Source organism: Oncorhynchus masou, chromosome 24, assembly GCF_036934945.1.
Source record: "Oncorhynchus masou masou isolate Uvic2021 chromosome 24, UVic_Omas_1.1, whole genome shotgun sequence".
NCBI lineage: Eukaryota > Metazoa > Chordata > Actinopteri > Salmoniformes > Salmonidae > Oncorhynchus > Oncorhynchus masou.
The window spans coordinates 109,896,211-109,917,337 of NC_088235.1; the positions used below are offsets into that span (position 1 = coordinate 109,896,211).

Consider the following 21,127-nt stretch of genomic DNA (forward strand, 5'->3'; position numbering starts at 1 on the left):
CATGAGACATCCTGTACGAGCAGTAAGAGAAACATCATTCAGGCTGTTCTTCTTCATTAGTCCTTAAATGTGCCAGGCCTGGCGCCCAGCCCAGTATGATAAACCAGTAAGACTGGCCCACCCCAGAACCCACTCTGGAGTCCAACAACAGACCGACTGTAATGGAAGACAGATACTGGATGTTAAGAGAGTCTCTCTCTCGCTCGCTGTTTCCTACGCCTGTAGCACGCACACACTCCCTCAAGGAACCACTTCATTGGAGGAGAGAACTCATGAATATCAAGATTACCACACTCAGAAGTAGCCCTGGGCTGTACAATGACCTCTCTCTCTGTGTGTGTGTGTGTGTGTGTGTGTGTGTGTGTGTGTGTGTGTGTGTGTGTGTGTGTGTGTGTGTGTGTGTGAGAGAGATATTCAGGCGTAGGAGAACGGATAGTAGTTTTACTTACCAATGGAATATTGACACCGACTATTTTAGGTTGTGAGTTTTTGTTTCTACATCAATGAACTAAGCAGGTGTTGTTTGGCTAAAGGAGTACTACAGAGGGCTGTGAGTGGTTGATTTTAGAGAGAGAGAGAGAGAGCAGTCAGTCTTTCTTCTATACTCAGTTAGTTGTGGCGCACCGCCACTGCAAAAACTAATTTTGCGTTTCTGCCGAGACGCACTTTAAAAGATCCGAGTGACAAGTTCTGTACCTTCCTCAGATTGCTAGTTAGCTTTTGTGATTTCTCAACCAAAGTAATCCTGAAAGTGTAGCCAACTAGGGTAGTGTGACGTCATCCTCTCCCATCGTGATTATGTACTCTTAAAACATTGTGATATACAAAAAAAATGGTACCCCCCCCCCTCCCCTCCCCCCAACTCCACACCACCCAAACAAAAATAAAAAAGTTGAAAATGATGCACGCATGCAGCGGGAGGAACAAGATAATTCACGAGATTTACAAAATATATTTAGTGGAGACAAATCTTTTCTAGTAGCCTATTCCACTCTGTGGAAAGGAAGAGCTGTGTGGGCATGTCTGTGTGTGCTGAAGACCTGTGTGGGCATGTCTGTGTGCTGAAGACCTGTGTGGGCATGTATGTGGTGCCCGGAATGCGCAAATGGAGCGAGTGACACAGTCAACAAGCCTCCCTGACTGTCTTGTGATGGGGGTTGTAAAATCATCATGAGCTGCAGAGAGCAACTCTGCTGTCCTCACAACTGGATAACTATAAACTAAAATGAGTATTTTTGCCTCATCCTCCTCTCTTATTAGGCCTAGGCGACCATGTGTAGAAGGTAGGTTGCACAACACTAGAATAATATAGAAATAGGCCTTAAATGTTTTTTTGTAACTTTATTTAACTAGGCAAGTCAGTTAAGAACAAATTCTTATTTACAATGACAGCCTACCTTGTTCAGAGGCAGAACGACAGATTTTTACCTTGTCAGCTCGGGGGATTCAATCTAACAACCTTTCGGTTACTGACCCAATGCTCCAACCGCTAGGCTACCTGCTCCAACCGCTAGGCTACCTGCTCCAACCGCTAGGCTACCTGCTCCAACCGCTAGGCTACCTGCCGCCCCTCGTTTCCTCAGCTGTAAGCCAGTTCTCTTTAGACTTCTCATTAAAAAAAATTCATCTTGGGATTGTTTGCTCAATTTTACTGCTTGTGGCCTGAAATATAATTTGTAATTCAAAATAAAAGTTGTGATGGAGAATAGCATGAACTCCTGATTTACATAATGGTTCCCATTTAAAACCAGCAACTTTAGGACATTAAACACTTTATTTTCATAACTTTATTTTGTCTTAATGCTTTTGTGATATTTAAATTAGTAGGATTAAGCTTTTAGCAAAGAGAGATTTTTGTTGTTGTTTCCCAGCCTAGCAGCATCAATGCATAATTACTGCCATATAATGCTTTGCTCAACTGTAAGGTTTCTTCAAATTTCTCATTTGATATGTCTATCTTGCGATGGGCTGTTTATCCCAACTCTCTCATTGTTACCTTAGGCCTACCATATTTGTAGGTTATTCAAAAACAACAACTTTCTGAGAAAATCTAACATATCTAACAGAGTTCTAGGCTTCATTGACTGGAAGAAAATCATCCGCTATTAGAGAGAAAAAACAGAATTTTTTTTTTTTTTTTTTTTAAAGGTGAAACTTGGCCATGTCTACATTGTTCTCTTACATTCTGTAAATATAAACATATTTATTGAAATAAGCTATAGCAAATAGGAATATAGGCAATTTACTAGGAATGTCACCTATGCAATACCCTGCTGTGGACTGCCCGACTCAGAACTGCACGAGGCCAGTCCTGTTGAAATAGGTTAGGTATCATCTGTCACATCCAACGATGGCCGTCATTATTGACGATGGCTGTCAATCATCCTATATAGATGACACTATTGTAATATCACCTGACCCTTATTGATAGATGTAATAATTGCTAGCTAAAAACACAGCAACGTTACGCTATCGTCATTTCTAGGGTGGTTAATATAGAATTGTCGTCATTGAGATAAAAAATAATAATTGTTTAACTGTCCGATGAGTTTAAAACAGAACATCATTTCATTTTACTGCTTTTTGGAGTAAAACGTCCTTTAAAAAAAAAAAATAATAATAATTTAAGTCACCAGAGGTGATCTTCTCACAGTCGTTAAAAATAACCGGGGGCATCCCCCCCCTCACTGAGAAAGAAAGGAGGCAGCTCCACATTTTCCACGTTACTGTGACAACGTAGCATGAACACCCCAACATGAACATAAAACATAGTCCTCTAACAAACTGAATGGTTAACTGGTGTGTGAGAGAGAGAGAGAGGGGTCTCAAACAGTCTCAGGTCTCAAACTGTTCGGGTAACTTCTGTTAAAAGTATTATACTGACTGGACTGACTTAACTGAAGTATGTGTGGCACACTACTAATGGACGTGGCAGCCCCGTGACATCAGTGATTGAAGTTTCCCTGGCAGCTAGGTGCAATTCCAGGTCTGGAGGGCTGGGGGTGAACGAAAGACAGAGATGGTGAGAGACCCAGACAGACAGGACAGTCTGGAAAAGCACTCGCATGGAAAACACTAAGAAAGTGAGAGAGAGAACAGGGGCTAGAAGGGGCTTGAGTGGGAGAGAATGACTGAAAAGAGGCTGTAGATGGAGATAAATGATGGCAACAGACTGGCAGTAGCACCCCTCACACTGCCCCCGACAACAGACTGGCAGTAGCACCCCTCACACTGCCCCTACAACAGACTGGCAGTAGCACCCCTCACACTGCCCCCTGCAACAGACTGGCAGTAGCACCCCTCACACTGCCCCCTGCAACAGACTGGCAGTAGCACCCCTCACACTGCCCCCGACAACAGACTGGCAGTAGCACCCCTCACACTGCCCCCGACAACAGACTGGCAGTAGCACCCCTCACACTGCCCCCGACAACAGACTGGCAGTAGCACCCCTCACCCTGCCCCCGACAACAGACTGGCAGTAGCACCCCTCACACTGCCCCTACAACAGACTGGCAGTAGCACCCCTCACACTGCCCCTACAACAGACTGGCAGTAGTACCCCTCACACTGCCCCCTGCAACAGACTGGCAGTAGCACCCCTCACACTGCCCCTACAACAGACTGGCAGTAGCAGCCCTCACACTGCCCCTACAACAGACTGGCAGTAGCACCCCTCACACTGCCCCTACAACAGACTGGCAGTAGTACCCCTCACACTGCCCCCTGCAACAGACTGGCAGTAGCACCCCTCACACTGCCCCTACAACAGACTGGCAGTAGCAGCCCTCACACTGCCCCTACAACAGACTGGCAGTAGCACCCCTCACACTGCCCCTTCAACAGACTGGCAGTAGCACCCCTCACACTGCCCCTACAACAGACTGGCAGTAGCACCCCTCACACTGCCCCTACAACAGACTGGCAGTAGCACCCCTCACACTGCCCCCTGCAACAGACTGGCAGTAGCACCCCTCACACTGCCCCTACAACAGACTGGCAGTAGCAGCCCTCACACTGCCCCTACAACAGACTGGCAGTAGCACCCCTCACACTGCCCCTTCAACAGACTGGCAGTAGCACCCCTCACACTGCCCCTACAACAGACTGGCAGTAGCAGCCCTCACACTGCCCCTACAACAGACTGGCAGTAGCACCCCTCACACTGCCCCTACAACAGACTGGCAGTAGCACCCCTCACACTGCCCCTACAACAGACTGGCAGTAGCACCCCTCACACTGCCCCTACAACAGACTGGCAGTAGCACCCCTCACACTGCCCCCTGCAACAGACTGGCAGTAGCACCCCTCACACTGCCCTGACAATGTCGTAGGACACAAACCTCTTTCTCGGAGTCTGTCCAATGACAGGCCAAATCAAATCAGTGGACAGAAAAGTCTAATGCCCTCCTGTACAAAGCAGCCATTGTTATTAATCCTCCAGCAGACATGAGAATGAACTACGGCTCCACCATACTAGTCTGTCTATCCACCTCCCTCTGCAGGCACTTTCAGGAGGAATATCTGGCATGCACAAGGAGGCGAGTGTGTGTGTGTGTGTGTATGTGTATGTGTGTGGGGGGGGGGGGGGGGGTCCTATAGAGTTTCACCCAACTCTTTCATCCCTTTTCAAATTATGTTTATCTTGTGGAACAGAGTGTCCTCTGCATGGCCCATCTTTGACTTCCGCAAAAATAATGAAAAACAAATCTGTTCTCTGCCCTTGTCCCTCTCTCTCTCTCTCCACACAACAGCCTGCTTTCAGCCAATTTATGGAACGGATTAGAATATCAGTAAAAAAAATTAGGAATGGTTGCTGTCAAACCTCTCCCTGTTCTGCTGCACTTAGCCACCGCGATCATGTGACTGTGAGCAGGCTAACTGCACCACGGGAAGAACCAGCTGGAGAATAACAGAGGTGGATGATGGGTAGAAGGTTGTTTTGGCAGGAGAAGTAATGCAAGGCCATTTTAAAAGTATGTAATGCCTCAGCTGGTGATGGAGAGAGAAAGCCATTGTTGCCCTTTCCCAAACCCCCTGGCCTTGAGGAGAGAGAAGAACCCGAGGAACAGACAGGAAAACAAAAGGGACACAGAGGATAAGTTGGAAAAGCAGAAGTAGTGGTTGTAAGTAGGAGAGGAGGAAAGAACCGAGGTAAGAAGAGTGGCGTGGTTATTGTAAGAGTCTGGGAGTCATCAGGGTATATGATCAGTGTGGTAGGAAGGAAGTAGGGCCTAACCTGCAGGCTGGCTGCTATGTAGACATAGCTGTTCTTACTTCACACCCAGGCAGGTAGCAGCCAAGGCTGGTAATGTAGGTACGCATCACTCTGTCATTATGGGTGAAGGACTGACAGCAGAGCAACTGGAATTTGTCCAATTTTTGTATACCTTTATTTAACTAGACAAGTCAGTTAAGAACAAATACTTATTTACCATGACGGCCTTCCAAAGGCTAAAGGCCTCCTGCGGAGACGGGATCTTTAAAAATAAAATATATATATATAGGACAAAAACACAACACAAAGAGAAACCTAAGACAGCAACACAACATGGCAGCAGCACAACATGGCAGCAGCACAACATGGCAGCAGCACAACATGGCAGCAACACAACATGGTAGCAGCACAACATGGCAGCAGCACAACATGGCAGCAGCACAACATGGCAGCAGCACAACATGATAGCAGCACAACATGGTAGCAGCACAACATGGCAGCAACACAACATGGTAGCAGCACAACATGGCAGCAGCACAACATGGCAGCAGCACAACATGGCAGCAGCACAACATGGCAGCAGCACAACATGGCAGCAACACAACATGGCAGCAGCACAACATGGCAGCAGCACAACATGGCAGCAACACAACATGATAGCAGCAGCACAAAACAGGGTACAAACATTGTTGGGTACAGTCAACAGCACAAAGGGCAAGAAGGTAGAGACAACAATACATCACGCAAAGCAGCCATAACTGTCAGTAAGATTGACTAAGATTGAGTCTTTGAATTAAGAGATTGAGATAAAACTGTTCGGTTTGAGTGTTTGTTGCAGCTCGTTCCAGTCGCTAACTGCAGCAAACTGAAAGGACAAGCGACCCAGGGATGTGTGTTCTTTGGGGACCTTTAACAGGATGTGACTGTCCGAACGGGTGTTGTATGTGAAAGATGAGGGCTGCAGTAGGTATCTCAGATAAGGGAGGGATGTGAGGCCTAAGAGGGTATTATAAATCAGCATCAACCAGTGTGTCTTGCGACGGGATACCAAGCAGAAATTACAATAAGCATTTTAGATCTGAGTTTACAAAACACAGCAAAAGATTTCTTGTATGTTTTATATTTATTTCATGCAGGAAAAAAAAGGCAGAACACTGCTCCTCCCCCCTCTTCTCCGAGCAGAGCAGGCCCATTGCCCTAGAGACTCCAGACTCCACACAGACACAGCGTGTACACATGCTGCTCCAGACCCAGTACTGTTCTTCCTTCAGACAAGCGTGCGTCAAAACTTTGTTCATTTTGCATAAATGTCTCTCGTTCACATTCGCTTTTAAAAATGTCCAAACTCTCCAAAAATGACATTCGGTAGCTCCTACTATATATGTATAACTGTCTTTGCAATTCCTTTATTTTCGTTTGTGCTCGTTAGCATATGTAGCTAGCAGCCTCCGTGGAAATTCACTATTGCTTGTGCTCATTTTGTTAGCATTCTGGTAATAGACACAATGGACTTATCCTTGCATTTTTGGCACCCCCTTGTGTACTTGGCCAGTAATACCATAAATCTCAGGATTTGTATTGTTTATTTAACTAGGTAAGTCAAGTGAGAACAAATTCGTATTTTCAATGAAGGCCTAGGAACAGAGGGTTAACTGCCTTGTTCAGGTGCAGAATGACAGATTTGTACCATGTCAGCTCGGGGATTCGATCTTGCAACCTTTCGGTTACTAGTCCAATGCTCAAACCACTAGGCTACCTGCCGCCCCAATGAGAGAAGTACGGTAGGAACATCTGGATACAGCCCAACCCTAACATACCAATGCTGCTAGACAGTTTTATCAGACAGCCTTGTGGACAGCCTTGGTTCTGATATATGAAATATGATGTGGTGTGAAAATCCCCAAAGCTGGCCCCCTGTCGTCATCAGCTGGCCCCCAGTCATCACCAGCTGGCCTCATTTCAGATGGGTGAAGAGAGATGTGGGTGAGATTCCATTAGCCTGCCCTCTCTATCCCTCGCTCTCTGGGGACGCGGTGGTGGCCCTCACACCCCCCCCGAGTGAGTGACCAGCGCCATTCACAACTCCAACCTGTCACAGAGTGGAATGTGGTGGCATTCATTCTGCTTGACTTGAGATCAGACACGCAGCAAATTCCTCTCCAGAAGCCGCTGTGTCTCCGCGATTCCATCAAGGCGTTCCAGGGGGACAAAAGGCATTAAGCTCATGCTTTGCTTTGCTTGCCCCCCCCCCCCCCATCAAGTGGACCAATGATTGAGCAATGCATCACACCCCAGTGAATTAGGGTGACCCCCCTCGTGCCAATACAAACTCAACCCCATCCCCTCCGCACACCCCTAGCACGACCCTGTGGCAAGCAGTAGCAGTGTAGTCGCCTGGGCCTGGTGGATGGAATAGCAGTGGTATAGAATAGAGGCTCAGTGCAGAGGGCTGCTAAAGCCTGCTGGAACAATACACACACATAACTACTGTTCACATTCCTGGGGCCATGAATAGGCTGCGCGGAGAGAGACAGGGGGAGAGAACGAAAAGGAGAGGTAGGCTTGAGAGGGGGGGGGGGTGGTCCTGGGAGACTAGAGTGAGTGAGTGAGTGAGTGAGTGAGTGAGTGAGTGAGTGAGTGAGTGCGTTTGCCCATTTATTTGTCCAGGCTCCACCCAGATACAGACACTCCCTCACTGACAGACTGCAGTCAGTGACAGAACATGTGTTTCTTTAGAGAGAGACCAGGCATCACTATCCTTAAAAAAAAAGCCTCAAGAGAGGTAGACATTTTTTTTTTATTAAATATGTTTTTTTTAACAACAAACACTGAGCTATATCAGGTTGTTATAAGTGTCAATGTTCTAGTCAGCCATTTTGAACTCCTGAGGAATGCGGATCGTTAGTGGATAATTAGGCTGATTTAGTCTATTCCCTCTGTCATCACCTCAGAGCTGTCAAGTCTCCTTCAAAACCACTAGCTTTTCTCTGGCTCCTCGCACACTGGATCTATTTCCTCTCTATAGCTTGCAACAGAAGACAGGCGCAGAGTGCACAATGTGAATCGTTGGCTCACTATAAACAGTTTATAACAAGTTATAAACAGACCAAACAAGTTATCAAATCTCACACCATCCCACCATGTATCTTAACTAAAATGGTGTCATCATATTGGGGATAAATGGTAGTCTATTTTGTAAGGTACTGCGGCTGCCATTCTGGCTCAATGGCCCAGTCAGACAGGAAGTCAAGTGGAAAGGAGGCAATCCGTTTGATCCTCGGCTGTGCGTGCGCCTTTGAAGTGAGTGAGTCATGTTTATTGTTTTGACTTTGTCAGAGCCCAGAGAGCCTTATGAGTCCTCTACAGGCAGTACCCACCACCCCCTCTCCCTCTCCAAACAATGACCATCTTCATATCCTGTGGACTCGCCATTTCTTTCAACTGCTTATTGGACGGGGGGGACTTGAGTGTACATGTTGGGATGGAAAGAGAGCGAGCGAGAGCGGGGATAGAGCGAGAAAGAGAGCGAGAGAGAGGGGAAAGAGCAAGAGAGAGCGAGAGAGAGGGGAAAGAGCAAGAGAGAGCGAGAGAGAGGGGAAAGAGCAAGAGAGAGCAAGAGAGAGCGAGAAAGCAAGAGAGAGCGAGAGAGAGAGAGAGAGAGAGAGCGAGAGAGGTGTGTGTGGAGAAGAAGCAGAACATCTCTGATGAAGGGTTACAGCTGCCTTCCATTAAGAGGCGTCCTGGTTAAGGTCACACACCACTTGCGTAGAACTCAACTCTCTCAGTATCAGATGATATATTTCAGATCGGAGTATTTTTTGTTTGCCAACAAACACATATGTGTTTTTAATTTCTCAGTGTGCAGTAATCTAAATCACAGCTGAATCTCAGTAAATATACATACATTCTGTGACATAGATCTGATCAAGTCAATTCCACAACTCAAGAGAAGAGCGAGAGAGAGAAGAGCGAGAGAGAGAAGAGCGAGAGAGAGAAGAGCGAGAGAGAGAAGAGCGAGAGAGAGAAGAGCGAGAGAGAGAAGAGCGAGAGAGAGAAGAGCGAGAGAGAGAAGAGCGAGAGAGAAGAGCGAGAGAGAAGAGCGAGAGAGAAGAGCGAGAGAGAAAATTTGCAGGACAGGCTGACTGTAAAGAAAGGGGGAGGGAGCATGCCCCTCATTCTCACACGCAGGTTCCGGCAGGCTCTGGCCCTTGGCCCATAAATAACAGGGCTGTTTCTATGGATTGGGGGGGCACAGGAGAGAGAGCTGTGTCCTCAGCTGTTGTGTGGAGGAGACAGGAAGGGAGCTACAAAAGTCTGTCGACCTCAGTGAGATTATACTACATTCACACACACAGCTTTGTGCCGGCAGTCTGCATTCCTCTCTTTCCCTCTGTAATTCATGCACTCTTTTTCCATCTCTGTTGTGGCTCACTTCCTTACTAATGTCTCACTCTTTTTCCATCTCTGTTGTGGCTCACTTCCTTACTAATGTCTCACTCTTTTTCCATCTCTGTTGTGGCTCCCTTCCTTACTAATGTCTCACTCTTTTTCCATCTCTGTTGTGGCTCACTTCCTTACTAATGTCTCACTCTTTTTCCATCTCTGTTGTGGCTCCCTTCCTTACTAATGTCTCACTCTTTTTCCATCTCGGTTGTGGCTCACTTCCTTACTAATGTCTCACTCTTTTTCCATCTCTGTTGTGGCTCACTTCCTTACTAATGTCTCACTCTTTTTCCATCTCTGTTGTGGCTCACTTCCTTACTAATGTCTCACTCTTTTTCCATCTCTGTTGTGGCTCACTTCCTTACTAATGTCTCACTCTTTTTCCATCTCTGTTGTGGCTCACTTCCTTACTAATGTCACTCTTTTTCCATCTCGGTTGTGGCTCACTTCCTTACTAATGTCTCACTCTTTTTCCATCTCTGTTGTGGCTCACTTCCTTACTAATGTCTCACTCTTTTTCCATCTCTGTTGTGGCTCACTTCCTTACTAATGTCTCACTCTTTTTCCATCTCGGTTGTGGCTCACTTCCTTACTAATGTCTCACTCATTTTCCATCTCTGTTGTGGCTCACTTCCTTACTAATGTCTCACTCTTCCCCTCTCTGTTGTGGCTCACTTCCTTACTAATGTCTCACTCTTTTCCCCTCTCTGTTGTGGCTCACTTCCTTACTAATGTCTCACTCTTTTCCCCTCTCTGTTGTGGCTCACTTCCTTACTAATGTCTCACTCTTCCCTCTCTGTTGTGGCTCACTTGCTTACTAACTCACCCAAACGCCTGTCACTGTAGTTCTCACACATTCTAATATAAAGTATCACAACCGGTGGATAAAAACAAGCAATATTCTCATGAATACTTTTAGCTAACATCTTGAGCGCCTTGCTCTTGGCTATAACACTTCAAACCTCAAGTTAAACTGCAGTAAGGAAACATATGTTCACTCGGTCTGTGTGTCCTCTTTGTGTTAGGACTCAATATCAAGGACTAACTAAACTACAGCCTTCTTCTCCGATTAGGCTGTTTGCAGAGCGGCCATTTTGTTGTCCTGCTAAAAAGGGTTCAAAGCGGCCATTTTGTTGTCCTGTTGTCGTCAACGCAGTCGGTCTGCGCAAAACGGAGCTGACGGTGGACCGTTCGCGCCGCGTTCCCAAAATGTCTGCCGCACAAATGTACATAGAAGTTCATAAGAGAGTGACACAAGCGGACCTCTGTCGGGTCCGTATGCGTTAGATTGTGTAGACTCAAAGCAAACCCAAGCCGTTCCTGTTCCTTTAAAGCCGAGAGGCCTGGACCTGTGGAGGATTTCTCTCCATCCCTGAGATGAGACTGTTTCTTCTCCGAGCTCCAGCTCAGTAACATCTGCTCAGATTCAGGGCCAGAGACAGAAACAAACCGGGGCCACAAAATCCGCTGGTTTTAAATTCAGCCCACATGACATTTCCTTCAACTTTAATTGCGTTCAATACAATGTATATCTGTAAGTCACGCAAGGCCAGAGTGCTGTGCAGCTCTCTGGAGCTACAAAGCCCTTCTTGTCCAAGAATATCCCCCATCAGCAGGAGAGGAGAGGGGAGCGGCCTAAACGCCCGGCCGGCCAAACAAGCAGGTCTTCATGCTCGTCCAACTTACATATTGGGACAGGAAGTGGATCGAGCGTGTACGCAGAGCTCAGGCCAGGCCTCCGCCAGACTACATACAGAGCTGGCCTCCGCCAGACTACATACAGAGCTGGCCTCCGCCAGACTACATACAGAGCTGGCCTCCGCCAGACTACATACAGAGCTGGCCTCCGCCAGACTACATACAGAGCTGGCCTCCGCCAGACTACATACAGAGCTGGCCTCCGCCAGACTACATACAGAGCTGGCCTCTAGACTAGAAAGACGAGGCAGAGGGATCCAGCATGTCTGCCTGTTTGCTTGGCTGTCTGCTAACCGCCTGGCTGATTGATTGGCTAACTGGCTGGCTGACTGGCTGGCTGATTGGCTACCAGGCTTGACCAACATCTGTTCTGGCTGTTCCCTAACCACCCCCCCCCTCCTTCTTCCTCCCTTTGCCTAGAACAGACTGAGGCAGCAGAGAGCAAAAGAGGGAGGGAGGTAGAGAGAGCCTCATGGCCCCTGGCTTTGGGCCTCTACCTCCAGCCGAGTCTATGGGAGCAAAAGGGAGGAGGAGCAAGAGGGAGGAGGAGGGCGACTAAAATTTTTCCAAAACAACAGTTCAAGCAGTGACCAACGAGACAGCCGATTGGCTGCCTGTGCCTGGCACATGTAATATGTCACAGCTAGGTGGCTCATAGCATATGGAGACCCGGTGAAACTGACCTCCAGGTTAGTACACTAAAGGTTACAGACAAACAAAAAGGCACTGGTGGCTGGGATGGACCAGGGTGCAGGAAACCAAAGACACGACAATCAACTGAACTCTACCTGGCTGCCTCAGTGTGGGTCCTGATAGTGACAAATACTGCCAAAATATCAGTCACTCTTCTGCCATTGGTAAGGAGTGCCCCTGTCCCAAGCCATAGAATGGCTAGCACAACACATTCCAAAACAATGACAACAAAGAATCCAAATTAGAACGTTATTGTCATGGAACATGTTGTGCCAACATGGATGACAGTGTTCGGAGAATATCTGTGAATATGCTCCGACTCGGTCATGCTCTTAGGATCTAGCCGTGCCCTTCGTGAAAACAAATCAACATCAGCCAACCAGCCTTTTTACCAACAGACTGCTGGTCTGGTCCTAATTTCAGCCCCTAAAAACTGATACCATCCCAGGTTGAAGATAAACGTTTAAGACAAGAGGATTCTAATATCCCAGAACTCTTTGCATAAATGAGGAAGAACTCTGAACTAAGGGACCAACGATGCTGTTCAGCAATGGCACTGGTTCCATGAATCTGTTTATTTTCTAAAGCTTCCACATGGAATCATTACATTGTGCTAACCTGGGTATCTTTAACCTACTACCAATACCGATGACCTCTAACCTCAACAGCCACTTCCACTCCCCGACCCTGCCTTCCTGGTAGAACCCCCACCACCATCCACCTACCGCTTAACTGTCAGTCCAGTTTACAGGTGCAGAACAGACCTCCTGTAGACCTAGCTGAACATCCTCCCAGGACAGCCCTGGGTGAACTCCAACCAGCCACCATTACACCCCAGGCAAGGTTTAGCCATTAGTTACACTATGCAACCAGTCTCGCTCTCTCAGACTGAGCCACTAATAGTAAACTATTAAAAGAACTGAATACACCTTTCAAATCACAGCACCGTCCATCTTAGTGGTTTGCACCAGGTAGCTGGACAGTTAAGTAGAACTTTTAATGAGCTGGTTGGTCTACTCCAAGCAGTGGCTCGGAGTCTGTCCCCGTGGGTCCGTCCATACATGATAGTGTGTATAAAAACACTTCTGGCAACAACTTCTCAGCCAGAACCTAAAAACTGCAATATATAAGACTTCTTGGGAGACCTGACCAAAATAGAAATATGAGTTATAGATCTGTCACTCATTGAAAGCAAGTCTAAGAATCGCTAGATATCTTACGTTCTATGCTTCCTGTTATTATGTTTCGTTTTGACATCTTTTACTTTGGGTTTTGTACACCAGCTTCAAACAGCTGAAAAATGAAAATATATTTCACAGCGGTTTAGATGGTACAATTATTCCCTACAATACACTTGCTTGTTTTGTCACAAACTGAAATTAGGCGACCTACTAGAATGTTGGCAACCAGGAAATCGCAGAACACACCTTTAAGAAGGCAGAACACTTCAGGCTACATACTCCCTCGTTGCTGATTGGTCAAACCAATCACAACATGGCTGATATTAGCTATGCATTAACATAGGAACACTACCAATGAATTTCAGCTACACCGAATTCCATTTACAACAGATTCACGGCAGATTAACGTGCTTCTGTTTGCAGCCCTTTGAAGACACTGCACCCATCATTAAATGGCAAACTCAGGCTTAATTACAGACTACCCTTATTCCCAATTATTTTGTAAGAAAAAAAAAAAACACTATCCAAAACGTTGAGGAATTCCCTAGTAAGAACAGACACTCTGGTATGCAGTGAGACAGCCTTGTGATTGAGGCAGGCACATACACAGCCTTGAGTATGCAGACCAGATGAAAGCACTAAGAGATGCTCAGAGCCATGGCGTAAACTAGACAGCAGCCATGCTGGGGTCCATGTTTGTACATAAAGGGCTCCAAGCAGTAGAACTCAAGATAAAAGCCGGGATTCAATACGAACCGTGGAATGTCCAATTGAGCCGACATCTGCAGCATTGGCGAAGTACCAGTGCCTTTAACACGGTGCATCGCCGAAGAGGGGGCAAACAGATTGAACTCCGGCAGAAGTCTCACCTTCATTCTCTCCCATCTTGACTTTCACCTCTGCCTCAATGTACCAGGACAGACTGTTCAAATCTCAGTCCCACCCCCAAACCCCTGTGCTAACTCAACCCAACAGAGAGAGAGAGAGACAGATTGGTTCAGCTCAACGCTGAATGACTTCTGCTCGTCTCTCAGCATCAATCGGGGGCGGCAGGGTAGCCTAGTGGTTCGAGCGTTGGACTAGTAACCGAGCTGACAAGGTACAAATCTGTCGTTCTGCCCCTGAACAGGCAGTTAACCCACGGTTCCTAGGCCGTCATTGAAAATAAGAATTTGTTCTTAACCGACTTGCCTAGTTAAATAAAGGTAAATAAAATCACCTCTCGTCCAGTCCAGAGTGGACACAGCCACCCACGATGATCTCCCGCTCTGTTATCACAATCATTTACACTATCACTTCTATCGCTCGCACAGACCGTTAATCAGTCACTTTACAGTAAGTTACCCGACTGTAAACCCACCCGAGGCACCGCTATATCAAGCCAGCTAGGGAACTCTTCCTCAGACCAGCTTGGGAACGCACGGTCAGGGACTGGAACACTGTGGTTGGGGTGCAGAGTGGAGGTCTATGAAGGGTCTCAGTCCACGGGCTCCTATTGCAGTGACAGTGAAGGTGGTTTGGACACGTTTCAATGGAGAGAAAATGGGAAAAGTGGGAGAGTTTGAGCGGGTGACACATTACGGTAGTTTTACAGCTACCACATCCTGACTGGATTAAACTGGACCGTGCCGCTCATTTCTCTCTGTTCACTGTCAATTGCACTAAGTACTAAATTCAATTGTGTCAGCTGTCGCGACATGCATTGTTTTCACAAGTGTGCGGGTGGGCGGGGAATGGGGGGAGGATAATAGGTTAAATAATTGACTTGTGGAAACGCACACACACACACACGGGGTGGATGTGAGAGAAGCACAAGACAGTAAAGGATGTGTGACCTATGACCGGGGGCTACTGTCATCATGCAGGATTTCCTGCAGAGCCAAATGGCAGGACTCTAAAACCTGAGGTCCTATTCATTTGATGTTTACACACATTGTATACCATCCTTTTTGGGGGGAGGGGGGGGGGGCATTCTAATGTAAAGAAACATTCCTGGAATAGAACACTGAAAAAAAAGTTCTGAAAAAACCAACAAAAAAAAACCTCAAGCCTCAAAGAGCTTCAGAAGGCAGACAGAAGATGGAGAGACAGTGGTCTCCGTAACAAAGAGCTCAGAGTGAAACTTGCAGATCCAGCAGCCCAGGACCAGCCAGGCAGACTTTGTTTTCCTGCCTGGTTAATTGCAGGGTGCGGTGGGGCTGGGGCTCCCAGCTTTGTTGCTGGTGACAGAGCCAACTGTGAAAACCTCTGCAGGAGCAGGCATGTTCACAACCCCGGTTGGGACCGAGAGAGGAGACACCTCCTGGAGCCTGGGGTTAGACTGCAGGCATTCCCTCCCTCTCCTACCCCTCTACGCAGCTCCTCCCTTTCTCTACAGCTGCCAAAAAACAGCCTCAGCCACTCCGTCTTTCCCTGCCTCCTCCCCTCTGTCTTTCCCTGCCTCCTCCCCTCTGTCTTTCCCTGCCTCCTCCCCTCTGTCTTTCCCTGCCTCCTCCCCTCTGTCTTTCCCTGCCTCCTCCCCTCTGTCTTTCCCTGCCTCCTCCCCTCTGTCTTTCCCTGCCTCCTCCCCTCTGTCTTTCCCTGCCTCCTCCCCCTGTCTTTCCCTGCCTCCTCCCCTCTGTCTTTCCCTGCCTCCTCCCCCTTCTTTCCCTGCCTCCTCCCCCTTCTTTCCCTGCCTCCTCCCCTCTGTCTTTCCCTGCCTCCTCCCCTCTGTCTTTCCCTGCCTCCTCCCCCCTGTCTTTCCCTGCCTCCTCCCCCTCTGTCTTTCCCTGCCTCCTCCCCCTCTGTCTTTCCCTGCCTCCTCCCCCTCTGTCTTTCCCTGCCTCCTCCCCCTCTGTCTTTCCCTGCCTCCTCCCCCTCTGTCTTTCCCTGCCTCCTCCCCCCTCTGTCTTTCCCTGCCTCCTCCCCCCTCTGTCTTTCCCTGCCTCCTCCCCCCTCTGTCTTTCCCTGCCTCCTCCCCCCTCTGTCTTTCCCTGCCTCCTCCCCTCTGTCTTTCCCTGCCTCCTCCCCTCTGTCTTTCCCTGCCTCCTCCCCCTCTGTTTCCCTGCCTCCTCCCCCTCTGTTTCCCTGCCTCCTCCCCCTCTGTTTCCCTGCCTCCTCCCCCTCTGTTTCCCTGCCTCCTCCCCCTCTGTTTCCCTGCCTCCTCCCCCCTCTGTTTCCCTGCCTCCTCCACGCCTCTTTCCCTGCCTCCTCCCCTCTCTTTCCCTGCCTCCTCCCCTCTCTTTCCCTGCCTCCTCCCCTCTCTTTCCCTGCCTCCTCCCCTCTCTTTTCACACCCTTCTCTTTCTCCCTGTTGTTTTCACCCTCCTTCCTCCCACTTGTCCAACCCCCTCAACTCGCTGTGTTTTTCCCCCACCCATCTCTCCTCTGGGAAGTTATCTAGCTAATGAACAGCCAGACCTCCTGATCTGTGCTCCCTCTGTTGTGTGTTAGTTCTCCTGACGGTCAGTCAGGATGCAGCCAGCCAGCCAGAACAGGCCAAACCTCTCTTTTTTAAATTTAACGAGGCAAGTCAATTAAGAACAAAATCCTATTTACAATGACGGCTTACACAGGCCAAACCCGAACGACGCTGGGCCAATTGCGCGCCACCCTATGGGACTCCCAATCACGGCCAGTTGTGATACAGCCTGGAATCGAACCAGGGTGTCTGTAGTGACGCCTCTAGCACTGAGATGCAGTGCCTTAGACCGCTGCGGCCACTCAGGAGCCCGAGCTCTCTGCTTTACTTTTCAACCCAATGGCTGCCTGTTTCCTGGGGAACACCCCCTCTGACAGCATTGTTATTCATAGTTTACCTGGTCAGTTGGTGTTTAGCATGCTAGTAGATACCCATAGACTTCGTCATTATGCTAAAGCTACTTAGCATTGGCTTGTTTTATTCATAGTTTTACCTGGTCTGTTGGTGTTTAGCATGCTAGTAGATACCCATAGACTTCATCATTATGCTAAAGCTACTTAGCATTGGCTTGTTTTATTCATAGTTTTACCTGGTCAGTTGGTGTTTAGCATGCTAGTAGATACCCATAGACTTCATCATTATGCTAAAGCTACTTAGCATTGGCTTGTTTTATTCATAGTTTACCTGGTCAGTTGGTGTTTAGCATGCTAGTAGATACCCATAGACTTCATCATTATACTAAAGCTACTTAGCATTGGCTTGTTTTATTCATAGTTTACCTGGTCAGTTGGTGTTTAGCATGCTAGTAGATACCCATAGACTTCATCATTATGCTAAAGCTACTTAGCATTGGCTTGTTTTATTCATAGTTTTACCTGGTCAGTTGGTGTTTAGCATGCTAGTAGATACCCATAGACTTCGTCATTATGCTAAAGCTACTTAGCATTGGCTTTGCGAATCTACCTCCAGTTTCCTTCATATTGGACACAGACATAAAATGGTATCCACTAGTTCAGGGTTAGGCAACCCTGTCCCATGTACTGCAAGCTTTTGTTCCAACTAGACACCATGCCTGACCAACTGAGATAATTAATCCGTTCAGTGATTGTCTACGCCACTCCAGGACCAGGTTTGCCTACCCTGTACTAGTTCATCTGACTCTGGTGTTGAAGTAGATAAAGGGGACACTGACCAAATCCCCCAAGTATCCCTTTAAGTTAATGTTAAACGGATACCGATTCCTTTTGGAGACAATGGGCACCGGGCTGTTGATACTGTTCTGTTGAGTTATCTGGGAACAGAGGCTCAGTGTGTGAAAAAGGGTGTGTGAAGTGAATGTGTATGTTTTAGCACAGGGGCCCCCTCTGCTGCCCCTGAGGCTGAACGGAGTGTAAACCCAGGGTGTGTTTTCTCACACCCTCTATAATAACTATCCTTTTGGAGGACACCCTGCTGAGCTGACCCCTACCACACACACACACTTCTGCCTTGGGTCAGGTAGCCATGGTGACCCCTACCACACACACACACACTACTGCCTTGGGTCAGGTAGCCATGGTGACCCCTACCACACACACACACTACTGCCTTGGGTCAGGTAGCCATGGTGACCCCTACCACACACACACACACACTTCTGCCTTGGGTCAGGTAGCCATGGTGACCCCTACCACACGCACACACACGCACTTCTGCCTTGGGTCAGGTAGCCATGGTGACCCCTACCACACACACACACTACTGCCTTGGGTCAGGTAGCCATGGTGACCCCTACCACACACACACACACACACACACACTACTGCCTTGGGTCGGGTAGCCATGGTGACCCCTACCACACACACACTTCTGCCTTGGGTCAGGTGGCCATGGTGACCCCTACCACACACACTACTGCCTTGGGTCAGGTAGCCATGGTGACCCCTACCACACACACTTCTGCCTTGGGTCAGGTAGCCATGGTGACCCCTAACACACACACACACACACACACACACTTCTGCCTTGGGTCAGGTAGCCATGGTGACCCATACCCCTCCACACACACACTTCTGCCTTGGGTCAGGTAGCCATGGTGACCCCTACCACACACACACACACTTCTGCCTTGGGTCAGGTAGCCATGGTGACCCCTGGGCCAGGGAAGAATGGGTCTGCCTGTTCGTCTAGTTCTTCACAGAGTGAAGAGTCGCAACACTCATTAGCATTGAGACTGACGGGTGTCTCCATCAGGAGAGATCGGGAGATACGAGCCAGCAGCACTGATAAGGTAATCACTTTCTTATCAAGGTGATCACAGGTAGGTGTGTGTGTTTAAAACAGGTGACAGAACAGAGCCTCTTCATTGATTTAAACACTGATATTTTCAGTCACACACACACACTTCAGTACACCGTGGGCATGTGCTGAGGTGAGAGATGAAAGGTCAGCGTGACACCTCAGTGTGAACGACATCTATCTACTGTTATTGTGTCTTGTCCCTGTGCATGGGTGAGGATAAGACACAGAAGATAACAGCCATTGTGGTTTAACCGGCTGGGGCTCAGAGAACGAAACCAAAGACAACTTCACTGCTGTTGCAAAGCACACTAGACTAGAGGTGGTCTGTTATCACGTTGCCCGTGGGGATACGTCCCTTATTGAAACGGCAAAACTTTCCATTGAGTGTATTAAGAGGTTTTCATGTTATTATATGGCCTAGCACAAAACATTGAATAATTTTGGAAAGAAGATTCATCTAAAACAAAAGCATTGGGGCCTGCGTGAAAAGTTTGACACAGAGCACTAGGGGGCCACTGCAAGCACAGACAGGTACGACTCACATAAATGACTTGATGCTAGCTACACGACGTTATATCTTAGGTTAGACCTGTGTGAATCAGGGGATGGCATTATAAGGTTTAAGCTGACAGAGACTAAAACAGTGTATTCTGTCAAATTTGCCACATAGGTGTTCAAAGGGGCCAATCGTTCAGCACAGTGATCTGAAGCTTTGGCGGTTTACTCTCAGAGTTACACTGATTTTTCACGGTCCACTTTATAAGTCTATCATTTCAGATGAACCAATGTCATCTGAAGTGAGTTTTACACCGACTGAACTTCAGATCGGTGGTGCTTTAAAGATTATGGAGTTTAGTTTTATTGAAAGGACTGGGGACTTTACCGTGTGTGTTTTCTGTGGAATAAACAACAACAACTTACTTGAGAAAGTACTTCTGTCCGTTGGACGTGTAGGCCATCTCCCATCCAGGGGGCAGGGGCAACTCTTCGGCAACATCGAAAGACTGGTGGCGGATGTGCGAGTGATGTACCGGGCTTGGAGTTGGGTTGGCTCCCAATCCAATCTGTAAAGTTGCGGGCGAGGAATGTGACCGTACGTGTTGTACGGTGAGCCTGGGCGGGTGACTGCCCGAATCAGTGCTCGACTGTCGGGAGTGAGATCCAGAATCTGGCTCCTTGAAAAAAGAGTCGGGTAACATTTTTTTCCTCCATGAACTGGGTTTCGGGTTCATAACCGAATTAAAAAGCGCCTCGAGATCCGTATCCGAGTCCTGCGCGACATGGATAACTTGTTGTCCTGGCATTGGCTGAAGTGGGTTGCTCATTTTGTCTTAGTGTAAAAGTTAGAGCAATACAGAAAATATAAAAACGAGTTAAAGTTGAGGCTTTATACAAATATCAAACGTTGAGCCTTCTGAAGTAGGCCTAGGCTACTCTCAGGCAAACTTTTATAAACCCTCTGTGTGGACAAAAATAGTTCACCTTTCTGCCGTCAAACTCGCTATAAAACTATTCTATTAGAGTAAGATAGAGAACAACTGAATGTGTCCCTACATGAGAAAAGTAATTTTAAATGTAGCTACTTTCCCTTTGCTCCGGCCAGTTCGGTAGATCTTGTTGCTCCTGTCCCAAAGTTTGTAAACTCAACTTTTCTACGACGCCTGTGTCAGCAGTCGCTCATGAATTATGCATGACCTCCGGCGCTCGAGGGGTTGCACCGTTTCACGATTACTAAACAAATATCTCTCAATTTACAAACTATTGATGGCGGGTCTAACAATGACGCAAATGTTGAAATAGTTCAAACACAACGCCACAAAGTTGCGGAATAGAGTTGTTGCGAGATGGTTTTTGTAATAAATCACAGCTGCTTCTTTCCGTTTGGAGACAGCCCTGTGTTCTGCTCTAAACTAGTTATTTACTGAAATATAACAATTTAAGTAAAGTTAATCTAAAAATGTCGACTGGATGTTTGTGTTTTGAATGTTCTGTAGAAGATAATGACTTTTTTGGTGGAAAAAGAACAGCCGTGAAATCGTTTTGAATGTAGCCTAACGGATTGTCACACAACACCCCAAGTGTGGGTGTGAAAACATTAGCCTACCCATCTGTTGAATAACCATTTGAAATTTGAGCCCTTGGTGCCCCGCCCTAGATACTTTGACTGAAATAAATGTTTCTCTGTGATTTTGCCCGAGTATACATACACTATGCA

General features: G+C 47.6%; 1 protein-coding gene across 2 annotated transcripts in view; it reads right to left on the reverse strand.

Moving 5' to 3' along the window:
* LOC135513258 (WW domain-containing transcription regulator protein 1-like) overlaps nucleotides 1-21,127 on the reverse strand; it is an 84,021-nt gene extending 62,894 nt beyond the window's left edge. For both annotated transcript variants that reach the window (XM_064936110.1, XM_064936109.1), the window contains exon 1: nucleotides 19,834-21,127. In XM_064936110.1, the coding sequence (XP_064792182.1) occupies nucleotides 19,834-20,237 (404 nt within the window). In that variant the 5' untranslated portion in view covers nucleotides 20,238-21,127. The remainder of the gene's footprint in view (nucleotides 1-19,833) is intronic.